General features: G+C 42.3%; 1 protein-coding gene across 7 annotated transcripts in view; it reads right to left on the bottom strand.

Moving 5' to 3' along the window:
- The window catches only part of crebbpa (CREB binding protein a), a 40,202-nt gene that overhangs the window by 14,356 nt on the left and 11,788 nt on the right, over window positions 1–14,058 (bottom strand). Inside the window, exons 3-14 of one of the 7 annotated variants that reach the window (XM_044114505.1) lie at window positions 11,101–11,280; window positions 9,980–10,247; window positions 7,469–7,582; window positions 6,424–6,693; window positions 5,256–5,355; window positions 4,967–5,104; window positions 4,772–4,889; window positions 4,482–4,653; window positions 4,255–4,317; window positions 3,516–3,628; window positions 2,067–2,273; window positions 1,479–1,793 (exon numbers count right to left, since the gene is read on the bottom strand). In XM_044114505.1, coding sequence (XP_043970440.1) covers window positions 1,479–1,793; window positions 2,067–2,273; window positions 3,516–3,628; window positions 4,255–4,317; window positions 4,482–4,653; window positions 4,772–4,889; window positions 4,967–5,104; window positions 5,256–5,355; window positions 6,424–6,693; window positions 7,469–7,582; window positions 9,980–10,247; window positions 11,101–11,280 — 2,058 coding nt within the window. The remainder of the gene's footprint in view (window positions 1–1,478; window positions 1,794–2,066; window positions 2,274–3,515; window positions 3,629–4,254; window positions 4,318–4,481; window positions 4,654–4,771; window positions 4,890–4,966; window positions 5,105–5,255; window positions 5,356–6,423; window positions 6,694–7,468; window positions 7,583–9,979; window positions 10,248–11,100; window positions 11,281–14,058) is intronic. The other 6 variants (XM_044114506.1, XM_044114507.1, XM_044114508.1 and 3 more) reach the window with 6 other exon arrangements.

Here is a 14,058-nt window from a genome sequence, read left to right as displayed (position 1 = left end):
GCCCATCGATATACGTTACTGGATAGGACTGTGCCTATTAGCCGCTGTAGCTAGTGACCCACACCTGCAGGCGGCATCACTATGCATTGAGTCATGGTCGCAGCACCTTGCCGTTCCGATGCGGGATGAGCAGGAATCTGGTGAACAACAACTCAAAACCACTTGTATTCTTTTTATTCCCCCTTTGCTCCCCATGTCAGCTCTATCCCAAACATGGACTCGTTCCCATGGATACGGACTGACAACAGCCCCACTACCCGACAGAGCAGAGATTACGTTCAACTGTGTCAGGATACAACACCAAAAACCACGCAAACATGTCCCACACTAAAGAAAGGATGTAAAAAGCATAAACATTCAGACCGTCACAGTTTTAGTTTTCCAGCTTATTTATGTTTATTTTGGGATTATTAATAAATGGCCGAAACAAACCGAACTCTGCAGCACTGGTACATGTTAAGGTTGTCAAAGTCAAGCTAGCATAATTTACTTATTTCCTATTTTCTTTGTTTTTTTTTAACTGACCTGATAAATGAGATATTCTTGGACAGGGTTTGTCCAAGCTTCCCTAACACAAATTTAAGGCTTCTTGAGAACTTTTAAGACCACTGTGAGTGGAATTTAAAACAGTTAGAGACAGAAATGTACAAAGGAAATCCCAATTAAATTGCATGGGTTTGCGACAGACGTAAACCAATGACTAAGATGAACACCGGTCAGCCAACTGGTGATAAATTTGCACTTACCCTTGACGGACGTAAAAAAGCTGGTTAGGTTTATCCCAACAAGCTAGCTAACAAGAACAAAGCTAGCTATCAGTCGTACCAAGGGTAGCATCTAGTTAGCGGTAGCCAGCTCAAGTCAGAACGCAGTGAAGATGTCTGCGTATGACTCAGTTTTGCGTAGCAGTAAATTCCTGTGAGTAAAAAGGAAATTATCAAATATGTGAGATTAAATAGTCCTGCCACAACAAAATTTAGGACCTGCTCACTTGTTTTTTCCAATAAATTTAAGACATTTTAAGGACTTACTTTTAGATCCTTAAATTTAAGATTTTGCAAGACTGTGTGGACACTGTGCTTCAGCCTTGCTTTTTAATAGCAAAAGAATGGTTCCCTTTTTCCAGATCCTTTGCATGATTGTGTCATTTTCGCCAACACCCATATTCCCAACTCAATGCATAGCAATGATGTGATGTCCAATCCAGTAATCTATCTCAATGGTCAACCCCCCACCCCACCCGCTTTTCCTGCATGCAGGGTTGCATCTAATGACACAAACAAGGCTCCTGTGTTCACCATTGCTCCCTTAAGACAAAATGTGTGAAATTCCCTTGATGGTGGCTATAGACAGTGGTGAGGATGCAGTTATCAGAAAGGTGGACGTGAATGGGAAGGGTGGGTGGGTAGATGGCATTCAGAGGGATGGAAGGCGAGGGTCAAAAATTTGAGGGCACATGCGGAGGGACTCGGTCTCACCGGCGTGGTAGGGGGCTGAGGAGGGGGCTGCGTCTGTCCCGCCGCAGGGAGCTCCGCCTGGGGTTGGGGCTGAGAGGGGCAGGGCGGGACGGCCCCCTGTGCTGGGGCCGGGACGGGGCCGGGGAGGGTGGGAGTGGAGCTGCGGCTGGAGGACTGGGGGTGCGGCAGGTTAGTGGCCGCCCCAGCCGCGGAGGCCGAGGAAGCGGCGGGCGGAGGCGTGGAGTGCAAGGGGGTTTGGGAGGAGGCTAGCTGAGGGCCCAGTGGGGGGCCCAGTGTGTTCATGGGGAGGTTAGCGTTCGGTTGCTGCTGCTGCTGCTGGAGAAAGAGGACACACAGAGCGGGACGGACAAAAAGATAAGCGGACAAACGCACAACAACCGGTCAAACGGACAACACCGCGAACAACACAGGGTTTAGAGAGCGCACTGTGATGGTATGATCATTTGAAAACAGAAATTAGTTACTTTTATTTTAGTTTTTTTGGGAATAATCTGAAATTGACGCGACTTTATGACGCCTTTAGAAAAGGTTAAAATGTCAAATTAATCATGAGATCAGTTCACTACAACTCCACATCCTGCGTCTCACCTGAGTGACGGGAGCCTGCGCCGGAGGCTGGCCCATGCCCGGACCCACGGTAACATTCATGGCACTGGACACAGAAACGGCACCAGATCCGGTTGTGAAATGGGTCTGAGGCAGGAATTGTCCCTGACTGGGCGTCTGGCCCACCATGTTGCTATGTCCAGGCATAATGCCCTGTGCCTGGGGCATCCTAGAGGGAGACAACCCCACCTGCAGGGCCAGAGCACAAGATTACGACGGGCACAGGAACATTACAGGAGAAACATCAAGAGTTTCACCAGGACTAATTTAAAACCATAAACACCCATTTATAAGCTTTGACATGCCAAACATATTTTTAGAATTGGAATGGAATGCTTATCGAAATTTGGTGTCATAAGCCTTTGGAAAAATCATCAATATATACAACAAATCCTTTTTTTGTATTGCACTTTTTTTTTTTTTTTAAGAACAGGGATTTTTTTCTAATTCATTAGACAATAAAAAGTCATGTGGTTGACTGACTTAAACTGCAAGTCAAGTGATTTACAGACAAAATATCTAAAGAATTTAGAAAGACTTAAACGTCCAAAATAAAATTCAACTGCATTGAAAATTCATCGACAAGAAATAAGTAACCAAGGGTAGGCCTGTCATGGTAACAAATTTTGCTGGATGATAAATTGTTCCAGACGTTAATGTGATACACGATGATATTGTTGTTTTGAGACCTTTCCCCACCCCCCCCACCAGGGGGTCTTTTTATGGGCTCTAGTGTCCCTTATATCAGTGGTCTCCAACCTTTTTAGTACAGCGGACCGGGCCAAGCCTTCGTAAATTCCTGCGGACAGGGGGGGGGGTGTTCGTGCGCGCGTTGTGACCGGTACCGGTCCGCGGCCCGGTGGTTGGGGACCACTGCCTTATATGACAGTAGGCTGACAGGAAAGGGGGGAAGACATGCGGCAAACCTCAGCTGGGTCCGGGAATCGAACCCGCGACCGCCACGTCGACAACTGAAGGCCTCCAAATGTGGGTCGCGCCATCCCCTACGCCACCACAGCACGCCCGAGACCATTTTTAAATAAAATTACGGTAATGGAAAAATAATAATTCAGGAGCACATTCTAAAAGATCAGTAAACTAAATTCTAATGAACATTTAACACTGGAAGATATTTTAAATATCCAAATTAAATAAACAAATAAAATTAACCTTGAAGTATTTGTAAGCAAAATTGTCCTTCAAAATAAGGGCTAATAAAGATCAAAACATCAAACGTAACATCATCAAAAGCGATCATTATCAGTGTTCCAATTGTTTTGAATCAAGGGCAACTCTGAACAGGAGGGTTTGGAGTCTCGATATAAAAGAATTCTGTGTTTCGGCAGTTTTTCGGTTTTCTGAAGATTTGTTCCAGGTTATACGTGCATAAAATCGAAATGCTCCAAGACGATCTCCCTGCGTGATTCTTACCGATGGGACAGAGCTGATGTTCATTTGCTGTGGGTGGGTCATAGGAGAAGCTGCTCGGGGTCCCATCGACGTCTGGGCGTTGGATAGAGTCATGTGGTTGAACTGGTTCATACCTGTAACGAACAAACAGGCAAAATGTTCAGCAACAATCAAACATGCATAGAGGATTACAAGCGAAACAGACTGTTTCCCTTCAACTTCTGTGTACACGTAGTGCCACATTATGTAATAAAATCCAGTTTTAAAATGCAATAAAACGTTATTTAGGCTGAATAATGGACGCAAAACGTAATAAAGAACCCTGAAGACATTTTGAATTGCTTTACTTTAAATGGCAAGTAGATCAATACTGAGGGTTTTGCCAACGAGTTTGAAAAGGCAACTAAATGACCAAAAGTTCTGGATTTATTGGCCAAAGTTTCAATCTAGATGCATGGGATCCATAATATGATTGTTATTGGAAGCATAGTGATTAGAATGAACACACAGCGGTTTGTGACCATTTAATACATTATCACTTCTAAAAATAGAGCTACTTTCGCATTTTGTAACAATCAGTGCAAAATGTAATAGAGTTATTACAGATGCTGCAGAAAGTATTACAAAATGCATTTATTGCATTTGGAATCAATTATTACACAATGCGGTTTTGGTGATGTTTTATTACACGGTGAAGCCTGCTTTTGTTGCATCGTTACATAGTGTGAGATTAGATGCATCTTTAACATTGAATCTGTACCTTGAGGAACCTGAATGCGGTTCATGATCTGATTTGGCATGTTCGGGAGAGGAACGGGTCCATCTGTGCAACAAAAAGAACACGTATTAATCAAATTAACAAATTTATTGTTTTAATTCACACATTCAAAATATAAAAGCTATGCCTCTCAACTTTCAGACTAGGTAGGATTATGTACCACTGCACCCAGCCTCCTGCAGCTGTCATGATGTGGGACCAGTACTCACTCTGCTGCCTGGGGCCCAATGCGTTGGGCTGGGGAAGGCCAGGCTGCTGCGTCCCCTGGCCAGCTATGGGTGCCTGGCTGATGATCTGCTTCTGGAGCCTTGATCGTCTCTTCTCTTCCAGTTCCTTCTGGATTTTGTAAATTTTCTCAGCCAAGAAGTGATAATACTCGTCCTAAAAGCAAAAAAATAAATAAATAAATAAAATAAGGCATTGCTACGGTGTAAGATCTGAACACATTAACAGATATTGCAAAAATGATTTAAGTCGGCTACCGGTTTGGCCATCTTACCCGGCTGTTCGCCGACTCATACATGTCCCCCTCAACTTTTCTGGCATAGGCCACCAGATTTTCCATTCGTCTGTCCTTCAAAGCAGCCGGGTCAGGGGTGGGGAATATGGCTTGTACCCTGCAGAGCAAGAAGCACAACGTTAAAGCCATGGACGACCTCCGGCTCTGCTCTCTGAAGACAAGGGCGACACTTACAGTTTGTGTACGAGGTGATTGCGCAGGTCCTGAGTGACGTGCTCATGCCAGGCCTTCCTGGCGCCTGCGGAGGAGATGGGCGCAGCTGTGGGCAGGCTGCCCATCTGGCCCACGGCGGAGCCATCCGACAGCAGCTGACTGGAGGAGGGGGAAGAGAATAACGATAAAGAAAACCCGAGTAGAGTTTACAAATATGACTTCTTTTAATAGAGCGGGTAACAACAGCACATAAGCGCGAAGAGACACTGGAATGTGTTTTCTGGTTCTCTCGAAGGAGACAGAGACTGACTTGTTAGTGTTGAGCGTGTTGGAAAGGGAGTCCGTGTGCAGGTTTGTCTGTTCTGAAGTCGTCACGCCCATCGCTCCACCTCCAAGAGCCATCTGGTTACCTGCCCAGACCAAAAAAAAAATAATAATAATAATAATAATACGACAACAGCCTCAAATATAAACAGTTTAAACATATTTTAACACATTTTATTTAATATTTTAATTTTGAACAGCCTGCATTTTAAACATTTTAATAAGTAAATACAGTTGCATAGAAGAGACACTTAATTTTTTAATATTACTGGAACTACAGTCAATCATTATTGTTATATTTTATCCAAAGGAATGGAAAGAAAAGGTTGTAAGAAACGTTTGTTCAAAAGGTTTTGATTTTATTAAAATGACCCCGGACTTTCCATGAACGGTCAGAGATGCACCAGCAGGATACATCATAACTAAACCCCTTTGGTGTGGAAGTTGTTACTGAGGAAAAGAAGAGTCAAAAAAGAAGTCAAAGGAAGTGCAAAAACTGTCGGGTGCTTTAAGAAGATAAAAAGTACTTTCTATGAAAACTGTCCAACTTTTCATTCAGGCTCCAATTCTAACTTCAACAGAGGAAGAAGACGTTGGCAGGTAACAGGAAGGCTAAATCGGTACAGCAAATTTGTCCTTTTTAACATTTTCAGTTCTGTCATCCTGGATTAGGAAATGTTGGCAATCCTTTGTAAATCTGGCAGTAAGATTGTACTTACTTATTTGTATTTAAGATTAAAAGAAAAAAAAAAACCCATTGTAACTAGTTCTTCTCAGACCTCCTTATGTAGCAGTTTTAGCATTAGCTGATTCAAATTCTGTAAAGAAAAACAAAAATATTCTATTATGCACCTTTTAAACAAGTTATTAATCGGTTAATGTAAAAATGAATGAATCAATCTGCAAATGATCTTGATTACACTAAAATAACGCGGCGTTATTGCATTTTAGGTAAAATTTAAAAAGAAGCTCAATTATGTGTTTATTGACATTTTTAATGCTCTTAAGTAAAAAAAGCGACTTAGGTAATTGAATTAAAAAAATCCACAGAATGTGCCAATTTTTTATCTGACTAATCGTCCGAGTAATCGATGACCGCTTTTTTTTATTTATTTATTTATTTTTTTATTTAAAATATGCCAGGCTGTCATTACCGATGGTGTTGACGGGTCTCATCTGCTGAGGAAGCTGCTGTTGTTGCTGGGCCTGCGAGTTCTGGGCTCCGGCCGCTTGTCCTGGAGCCTGCTGAGACGCAGCTTGTCCAGCAGCCTGGCTGCTGTAGGGCAGGCCGAGCGCTGCGTAGGCTCTCTGCATGGAGCTGGGGTCAATGGGGGTTGAGGTATTGATAGTGGGAGCACTGGGCTGGCCCATGCCAACTGTAGACATGGGATTCTGAAGGCTTGTGTTTGGGGAACTCAGCAGAGCTGCGGAGAGGGATTAAGAAGTTAGTCTGAATGTTGTAAACATGCGCTTTGGGGGACAGCAGATGAGGATCGCAGATCGGATAAAAAGTTCCTCGACGAGAAAAGAGGAAGTAAGCAGAAAACATAAAGGACCTCTGTATGCAAGACGCACAAAATCATACATCATGTTCTCCACCGAGCAAGCCAGGGAGAGACAGATAAACACTGGAAAGATGCTGACTAAAGAGTGGAAAGAAAATGAGCAAAGTTTATGCAACTGCTCTCATTAGTCAGGGGCAGGGAAAATGATCATGGGTCATGAAATATTGCAGCGATATTTACAAGAGAGACCTAAAAATCAAAACAGAGCGGGGAGCAGCTCCAGGGAGAAACTGTGGAGCTGTAAACAACTACGGAGCTAAATCGCTCCGTCGGACCATTCCTCCTCCGTCATATCTGCAACTTTCCACTGTGACGGAATAAAATCTCCAAACGGACTCTAGTCTTACAGTAGACCAAAGACATCAACTATTTGCCAAACGTTTTCATGGCAATGCCCCCTAATTGTGGGGCTTCAGAGAGGGAATGCCAACATAATATTCCATAACCATAAAACCTTTAACAATTTTTATCTCAGTAATCCTTGCAAAGCCAAGCCAAATGCTTCTAGGTTTACCCAACTGGCTCTTTCAGACTGCAGCATCCATGGCTTTCTGTGTTTGGTGCCTATTGGTCATAATAATAAAAAAATTGAAAGAAAACACCGTGGCAACAGTCTGAGGGCAGTTCGACTCACGCTGCTGGGTTCGCTTGTCGCTCGCATTCTTCAGCGGGAGGCAGACCGGACAGTCGTGTCGTGTGCAGTTTTTCCAATGGGAGATGATCTGTCTGGACGACGCACAGTGAGCCACTGCACAGAAATAAGAGGTGCAACATTAGGCCCGAAACGATTAATCAGACTATTAAAACGATTGTGTCAACTTATTTAGCAATCGATTGATCGCCAACTGGAGCACACGGCCTCAAAAACAAACATTTGCTGAAAGAACACCGCAAAGTCAAAACTATACAAAAAAATATAAATTTTTTTTATTTCGGATAAAGTCAAAGAAAACTTTTGTCGGAAGGTGTACTCGACCAAAAAGCACCTAAAATGTCAACTTTTTTGCATCAATTGTTGAACCCTCCTCCCTCCCATTAAGCATCTTCGCTTATCCAACTATTAATTGGTTAATACAAAACACAAACTGATCAGCTCTCCGCTGTGTTACTGTTAAGTCAAGCAGAAAGGCCTGAGTCCTTCACGTTTGTGTTATTTTGTTCTTACTTCAGAATGCACGTTTTTTTCTCGTCCGACCCGTTATTATTCACTTTCTTTGATTTTAGAAAACTGTTTGAAATAAATACATTTTAGAAGCATTTCTTTTTGCGCCGCAGATGCATTCTGTCCTACAAACGAATTAGCGAGTAACACCACATTCACTAAAGGAGTGCCGGTTATTGCAATTTAGACCAACTGTTCATCTTCTTATTTAAAAAGAGGAGTTGAACTATTTGCTTATTTGCATCTTTTAGTGCAATACTGGATGAGAAGCCCCCGGCATAGATGAAAAATCTGCAGAATGTTCCAGGTTTTGTGTCCAATTAATCGTCAGAATAATCGTTAGTTGCAGCCCTATTGAGCATCTCTTTACCATTCACCAAATACACAAAAAATAAATACATAAAGACAAACGTAACCACCAGAAGGCAATGTGTTTGGCCCGTTAGTGGAGCAGGTGTTTGAATTAGCTAATCAACCGCCGCCCGTATTCAGGCGAACACTTGCTCATAATTGCAAAATAAACGCCAAGCCTGAAAGCATGAAACTGCGATGAACTGAATGTTCTGTTTTGGGTTTTATGTTCTGTTCTGCGTTTGGGAAATGTTTGCGTGCTTTTCGGTGTTGAATCCTGATACACTTGAGTGTAATTGTCAGCCAGTGGAGCTGTTGTCCGTCAGTAGCCACGGCAACGGGTGTGCGTGTGGAGAAAAGCAGACACACGGAGGGGGAAAAAAAAAAACAAGAAGATTTTGATTTCGAGTCGTTTTCACTTTACTGTGGCGCTCCGGAATTTCCGAAAGTTCAATAAACGACAAAAACTGGACTAACGTTTTTTGGTCTTCCATTGAACTTTGCACTGTTCGTAACAAATAGTACAAAATATTTTAGAAGTTATATAACACAATGTGTCCTACAGCGGCCAATGTGTAAAATTAAGTTAATTAAAAGAAATTCTAACAATCCTCTCTTGAATCTTGACGGAAACCAAACTTTTCAGAGATTTATGTCCAAGTTGAAAACATATCTTATGTATCAAAGCATCAGCAGTTTCCTCAGCTTTAATTGACATAAAATTTTACAGAAATCAGATAAGATACAAGAACGCTACAAACATTTTTCTGACTGATTCTTGCTCATCCCGCATCAGCACAGTATGGATTTATGGACATAACTCAGTGCACATTAACAGCGCCTCCAGGTGCGTGTCACTAGCTATTGCGGTTACTAGGTGCCATCCTACCCAGTAAATTGACTACATTTCCAATAAGTGTACCAGATTTTTCTTTTCTGGCTTTTATGAACTCTTCAGGGTTTGTACATTTTTTAAACAGTTAAATTCAAGGCCTTTTCAAGCATCTTCAAGATCCGTTTTTCAGGTTTTCCTACATCACGCTTTGGAAATAAAAACAATACAACTGAACCAAAGACCAGTTCTAATTCACTACTTTAATAATATCACTTATCACTGTTATTAATAATATCTCGTGATGGTGTTCTACAACAAGATATAATACGATTTGATATTTTGAAATGTCTCTTTTACACACCTGAAAAAAAATTACAAAATACATCTACGTTTTTTGGCATTAAGCAAACAGAAATAATTTTGGTAATTCTGACCAACTTAAAACAAGGTTAGTCTGGTTTAACTTCAGACAGAGAGGGAGGCGGGGAGCGTCTCCTCTTATTACAATTCAAATATCTGGTTTCAACTTTAGGCAAAGAAAACTAATTTTTGTGAAACCTGCAGCTTTCATAAAACAAAGCCGCATGTTCAAAAACATCAACCAGAAGTCAGACCTTGAAAACACCTGTTCAAAATTCAAGCATTTTCAAGGATTTCAAGCAACCCGTACAAACACCGACGCTTGACTTGTGACATGAAACTGGACTTAAACCCTCGGCTAGCAAAACGGTGCATTCAAGAAACATATGGCCGGTATGGATTTCACTTTGCCGCGTCTTCTCACCGCTGCAACCTACCTTGGCAGGACTTGCCGGCCTGGCAGTGGGTCATGTGGTTCAGGACGTTCTTCATGGTGCGGCAGTGGGGCAGGGCGCATTGTCTCACCTCGCCGTTAGCCTGCTCTCTTCTCTGGCACTTGTGTGCGTGAAGCAGCAGGACCAGCTGCTGCTGGATCAGCTTGCGCTTCTCGGGGTCAGCTGTTGGCCCCGCCGAAGACACCGCCACGCCTCCGCTGTTGGCCAGCGGGAGCATCCCTGCCTGCTGCTGTGGAGGCTGCTGGAGCTGCTGAGGGCACAGGAGAGCAAAACTGATGTCAAAGTTTTTTTTGGCGAATTACGGTAAAAATCCTTCGTCTTGACATGGTTTACGATGGTGCCGTTACCTAGGCTTCGGGTCGGTTACAGATAATCAGAGGGGACGACATTTTACCAGAAAAACCACACCATTTATCCACCGTGTTATTCCAAACATGATGGTCATTAACCATCACCTTTTAACACCTTTAATAATCTTTTAGAATTTTACAAGCACTAGGAATTATTCCTGCTTTTCAGTTTCAAACAAAAGGCTAAATTGCTTTGGTCATTTCTTTTTAGCACAATTGCGTAATCTTTGTTTTTAGCATAATTGCGAAATCTTTGTTTTATATTCGGAATGGTCAAAATTAATATGAAAAGTGTGGTGTGTCTTTATATTTGGCCTCTTTAGCACCAGGTGTCATTTCCAGCTTCTACAGCTTTCTGGTAACTGAACGTTCTGCTCATTTTCTTTGAAACATAGCTCAGGCTCAAATTGGAAGAAAGGCGACTTAACTCCATTTATTTTAGTTTCACGACAGATTATCAATTACATTTAGCTCTAAACTTTGACAGGGCCATCTCAACACAAGATTATAATCTAGTGTAAACCTCGCCATTATAGTTCACGCTGCTTTTTTTTTTTTAAAGGTAGGCTTGACATTTTTTTTCCCCCTTAGGAGAACCACCACAAAAGTTCGATGAACTCAAATTCTTAATCACACTTTTACAGGCTTACTTATTTTCTTACTTAATCACTCAAATATAAATAATAACATAAATGCTGTGTTTAAAAGTAAAAATATGCGAGTCTATTAAAAAAAAAAAAAAAAAGGACTAACCATATTTGGCCCGCTAGTGACTGCGGCTCCTTTGAGCTCATTGGGGAATGGTGGCAGGCTGCTGGCAAGGGCAGCTTTGTTCTGGAGCTGCTGCTGGGGATTTAGCTGCTGGCCCGGTCCAGCAGCACCCTGACCATAAGGCTGAGCCCCAAACGGACTTCCATTGCTACCCAGGCCCATCTAAAGACGACACGCAAGACACAGAAGACGATATTATTTAACATCGTTTACCTTCTGATATAAGCTACTTTTTATTTCTCTCTTTTAAAAAAAAAAAAAAACAACAAAAACGGCTAACTTCTTTCTGAGCAACAAATATTCACATTTATCAGTTTAAACACACACATTCACTCTGGCTCGGGCTCTTGGGGTAATAACTGTTTTCTGCTGCCCTACCAACCACCATTTGTCATTACAAGATGTCACACACGCCAGAACGAGCGCTACCGCAGCCGTGCCAAAGCAATTGTCCCCGATTAGGCCAAAATTAGTCCGGAGATGCTGGAGTGCCATGACAGCTCAGCGTGACTGAAGCTGTTGGCATGACTGGAATCGACTTTTCACAATTGAACCGCCACGCGTTGCTCTTCCTCCTCCTCCTCCTCAGCTTTCCCCTGTGCGTCAGGGAAGTTAGCAGACAAGTTTGGAGCGATTCCATCAGATGAAAACCATCAGCAGCGTGGCTGGAGTTTTTAAGATCTTTTTTTGTGTTGGAATTTTTCAATGTTTTTATTTATGCAATCATCTACAATTGCATCCCAAACTTAAATTCTATTTATTGAAAAAGTGAAACTTATAATATACAGATATATGTGCAGAATCTACAATTTACAAGAAAATTTATTTTTTTTAACAAACTAATAGGTAGAGATAAGTTTTTTTTTTAGAAACTGACGGACTCGGCCCCCAGGCGCCATTGTGCGCGGTTAACAACAAACACACCACTGTCTGCCAACTTAAACCCCGTCGCAATATTTGGCACCAAAAAAATTATCAAAACTTTTTTTAAAAGCCAGTATTGGCAGGTCCGATTTTTTTAAAGACCAGTGATCAGGGGTCCTGTGGTGGCACAGGGGTTAAGCACAACCCACATAAGGAGGCCTCAGCCCTCAACCAGGATGTCGCAGGGTCGATTCCCGGCTGCATGTCTTCCCTCTCTCTCTCTTTACCTACTTTCCAAAAAAAAAAACCTTAAAAAAATAAAATATGCTACCTATACATTTTGGCAAGTAAAATTTCAGAATTTAAAGACATTTTTAATACCACCTGAATCTAATTTAAGACAGAAAAAAAATGGAAATATAAAGGTTAGATATAACGCAGGGGGTGTAGAAGAAGGAGTGAAGACACTACAGTACTGCAGTCAAGAATAGCAAAATTTGTTTCTCTTCGCAGCAGATTTGTCCTTCTCACACGGCTCTCTACAGCCTTAACCTCCATAAACACAAACTTTAAGTGCTGAAAACGAACGTCACCCTGCCAACTGGCGATAAATTTGTGCTTATGCGACGTCGCTCCCTCTTCGTTCATTAACGGGACATTTTGTGACACGACACGTTGAAAAGTGTTCAGCTTTTATTGGCGCTACTCCGTCCCGTGTCTGGACTTTCAACTGTCACTGTCGTTCGTCACTCCCCGTGTGTTGAAACGATCATCCATAATAGGGTGAGACGCATAAAAAAAAAAAAAACTAGCTAGCTAGCAAGGGTTTATTAGCACCTCGTTAACGGCAGCCGCAGTCACCTCGAGTCCCAGAGAGCAACTGAGAATTTTGCCTTACAGAAAATAAACAAAACCGTACGAGATTAAATAGTCCTTTCATAACAAAAATTAAGGCCAACTTAACCGCTTTTACTGAATTTAAGACATGTTAAAGGCCTTAATATTAGATACACAAATTTAAGACAATTCAAGGATGTATGGATACTTTTTTTTTTTAAATGTCCTTGTAAAAACAATAAAATTAAGAAAATACCAGATTTTAAAGAAAAGACAAATTCTGAATTTGAAAAACAACAACAACAAAACCTTAAGGATAATTTTCCAGACTGCCTTGCTTCACACTCCCGATTAACTTGCTGCTGCTGTTCTCATCCATGAAGCTGGAGACCAGAGCAGAGTCTGCCATGCCGGGCCGTATCTCCTCAGGCTGTTGACACCGCTCCAACAGACCAGATAAAAAACACCCAGCTGAGACGACCAGACACTGGCAGCCTTTCAACACAGCTGAGCGGGAGGACACACACACACACACACACAAAAACACTCCCCTCCCCTCCATCAACTCTTCCCATTCAGACCCTACCCGCCCCCTTCAGACACACTCCACATGTTGGCAGACTGCACAGGAGCCTTCACCTCGGCGCTCTGCTGCCAGACCGGGTTTTCAGGAGGAGCTGGCCAACATCTTTTCATGAAAGTCATTTGTAGTCGTTAGCGATTCATTTTACAAGATCCGTCTCTCCCCACATCAGTGATGGGGCAAAGTACCCGGCCGATAAACAAGAGAGCGCTGGTGGGCATAACGGCATTACTTTCTCCTGTAGGAATACTTTAAAGAGGAGGAGGAAAAAAGGAGCATGTGAAGGGAAGGGGCGCCCGAAAGAGTTTTACAACATGCTGTTCAGGACCTGTGATGAGTGTTTTGTTTTTGTTTTTTAAAGCTCTGAGGAGACCATCTTGTAAACCACCTTATGCTACTGTGCTTTCTACTGCTCCTAAACTACAAGGTGTGTGATCGCATTAGAGAAAGACGTGAAAAGCAGTTTACATACACTCAGTCAAAATGATCGTCAATTCTCTTTTGATTAGACGGATTTGAACAATTTTGAGGCCAGAACTGTCATTTGAAAACAAAAATGTGATGCTACATGTCAAATATAGAGAGGATTTTGGTGTAGTTGTGGTGGGGCCCATTCCAGATTAGGTCTGGGCTGGTATGAAGTCATGACGGTATGA

This window comes from Gambusia affinis, linkage group LG04 (assembly GCF_019740435.1).
Source record: "Gambusia affinis linkage group LG04, SWU_Gaff_1.0, whole genome shotgun sequence".
Taxonomy (NCBI): Eukaryota; Metazoa; Chordata; class Actinopteri; order Cyprinodontiformes; family Poeciliidae; genus Gambusia; species Gambusia affinis.
This window is presented reverse-complemented; position numbering and strand designations above follow the sequence as displayed.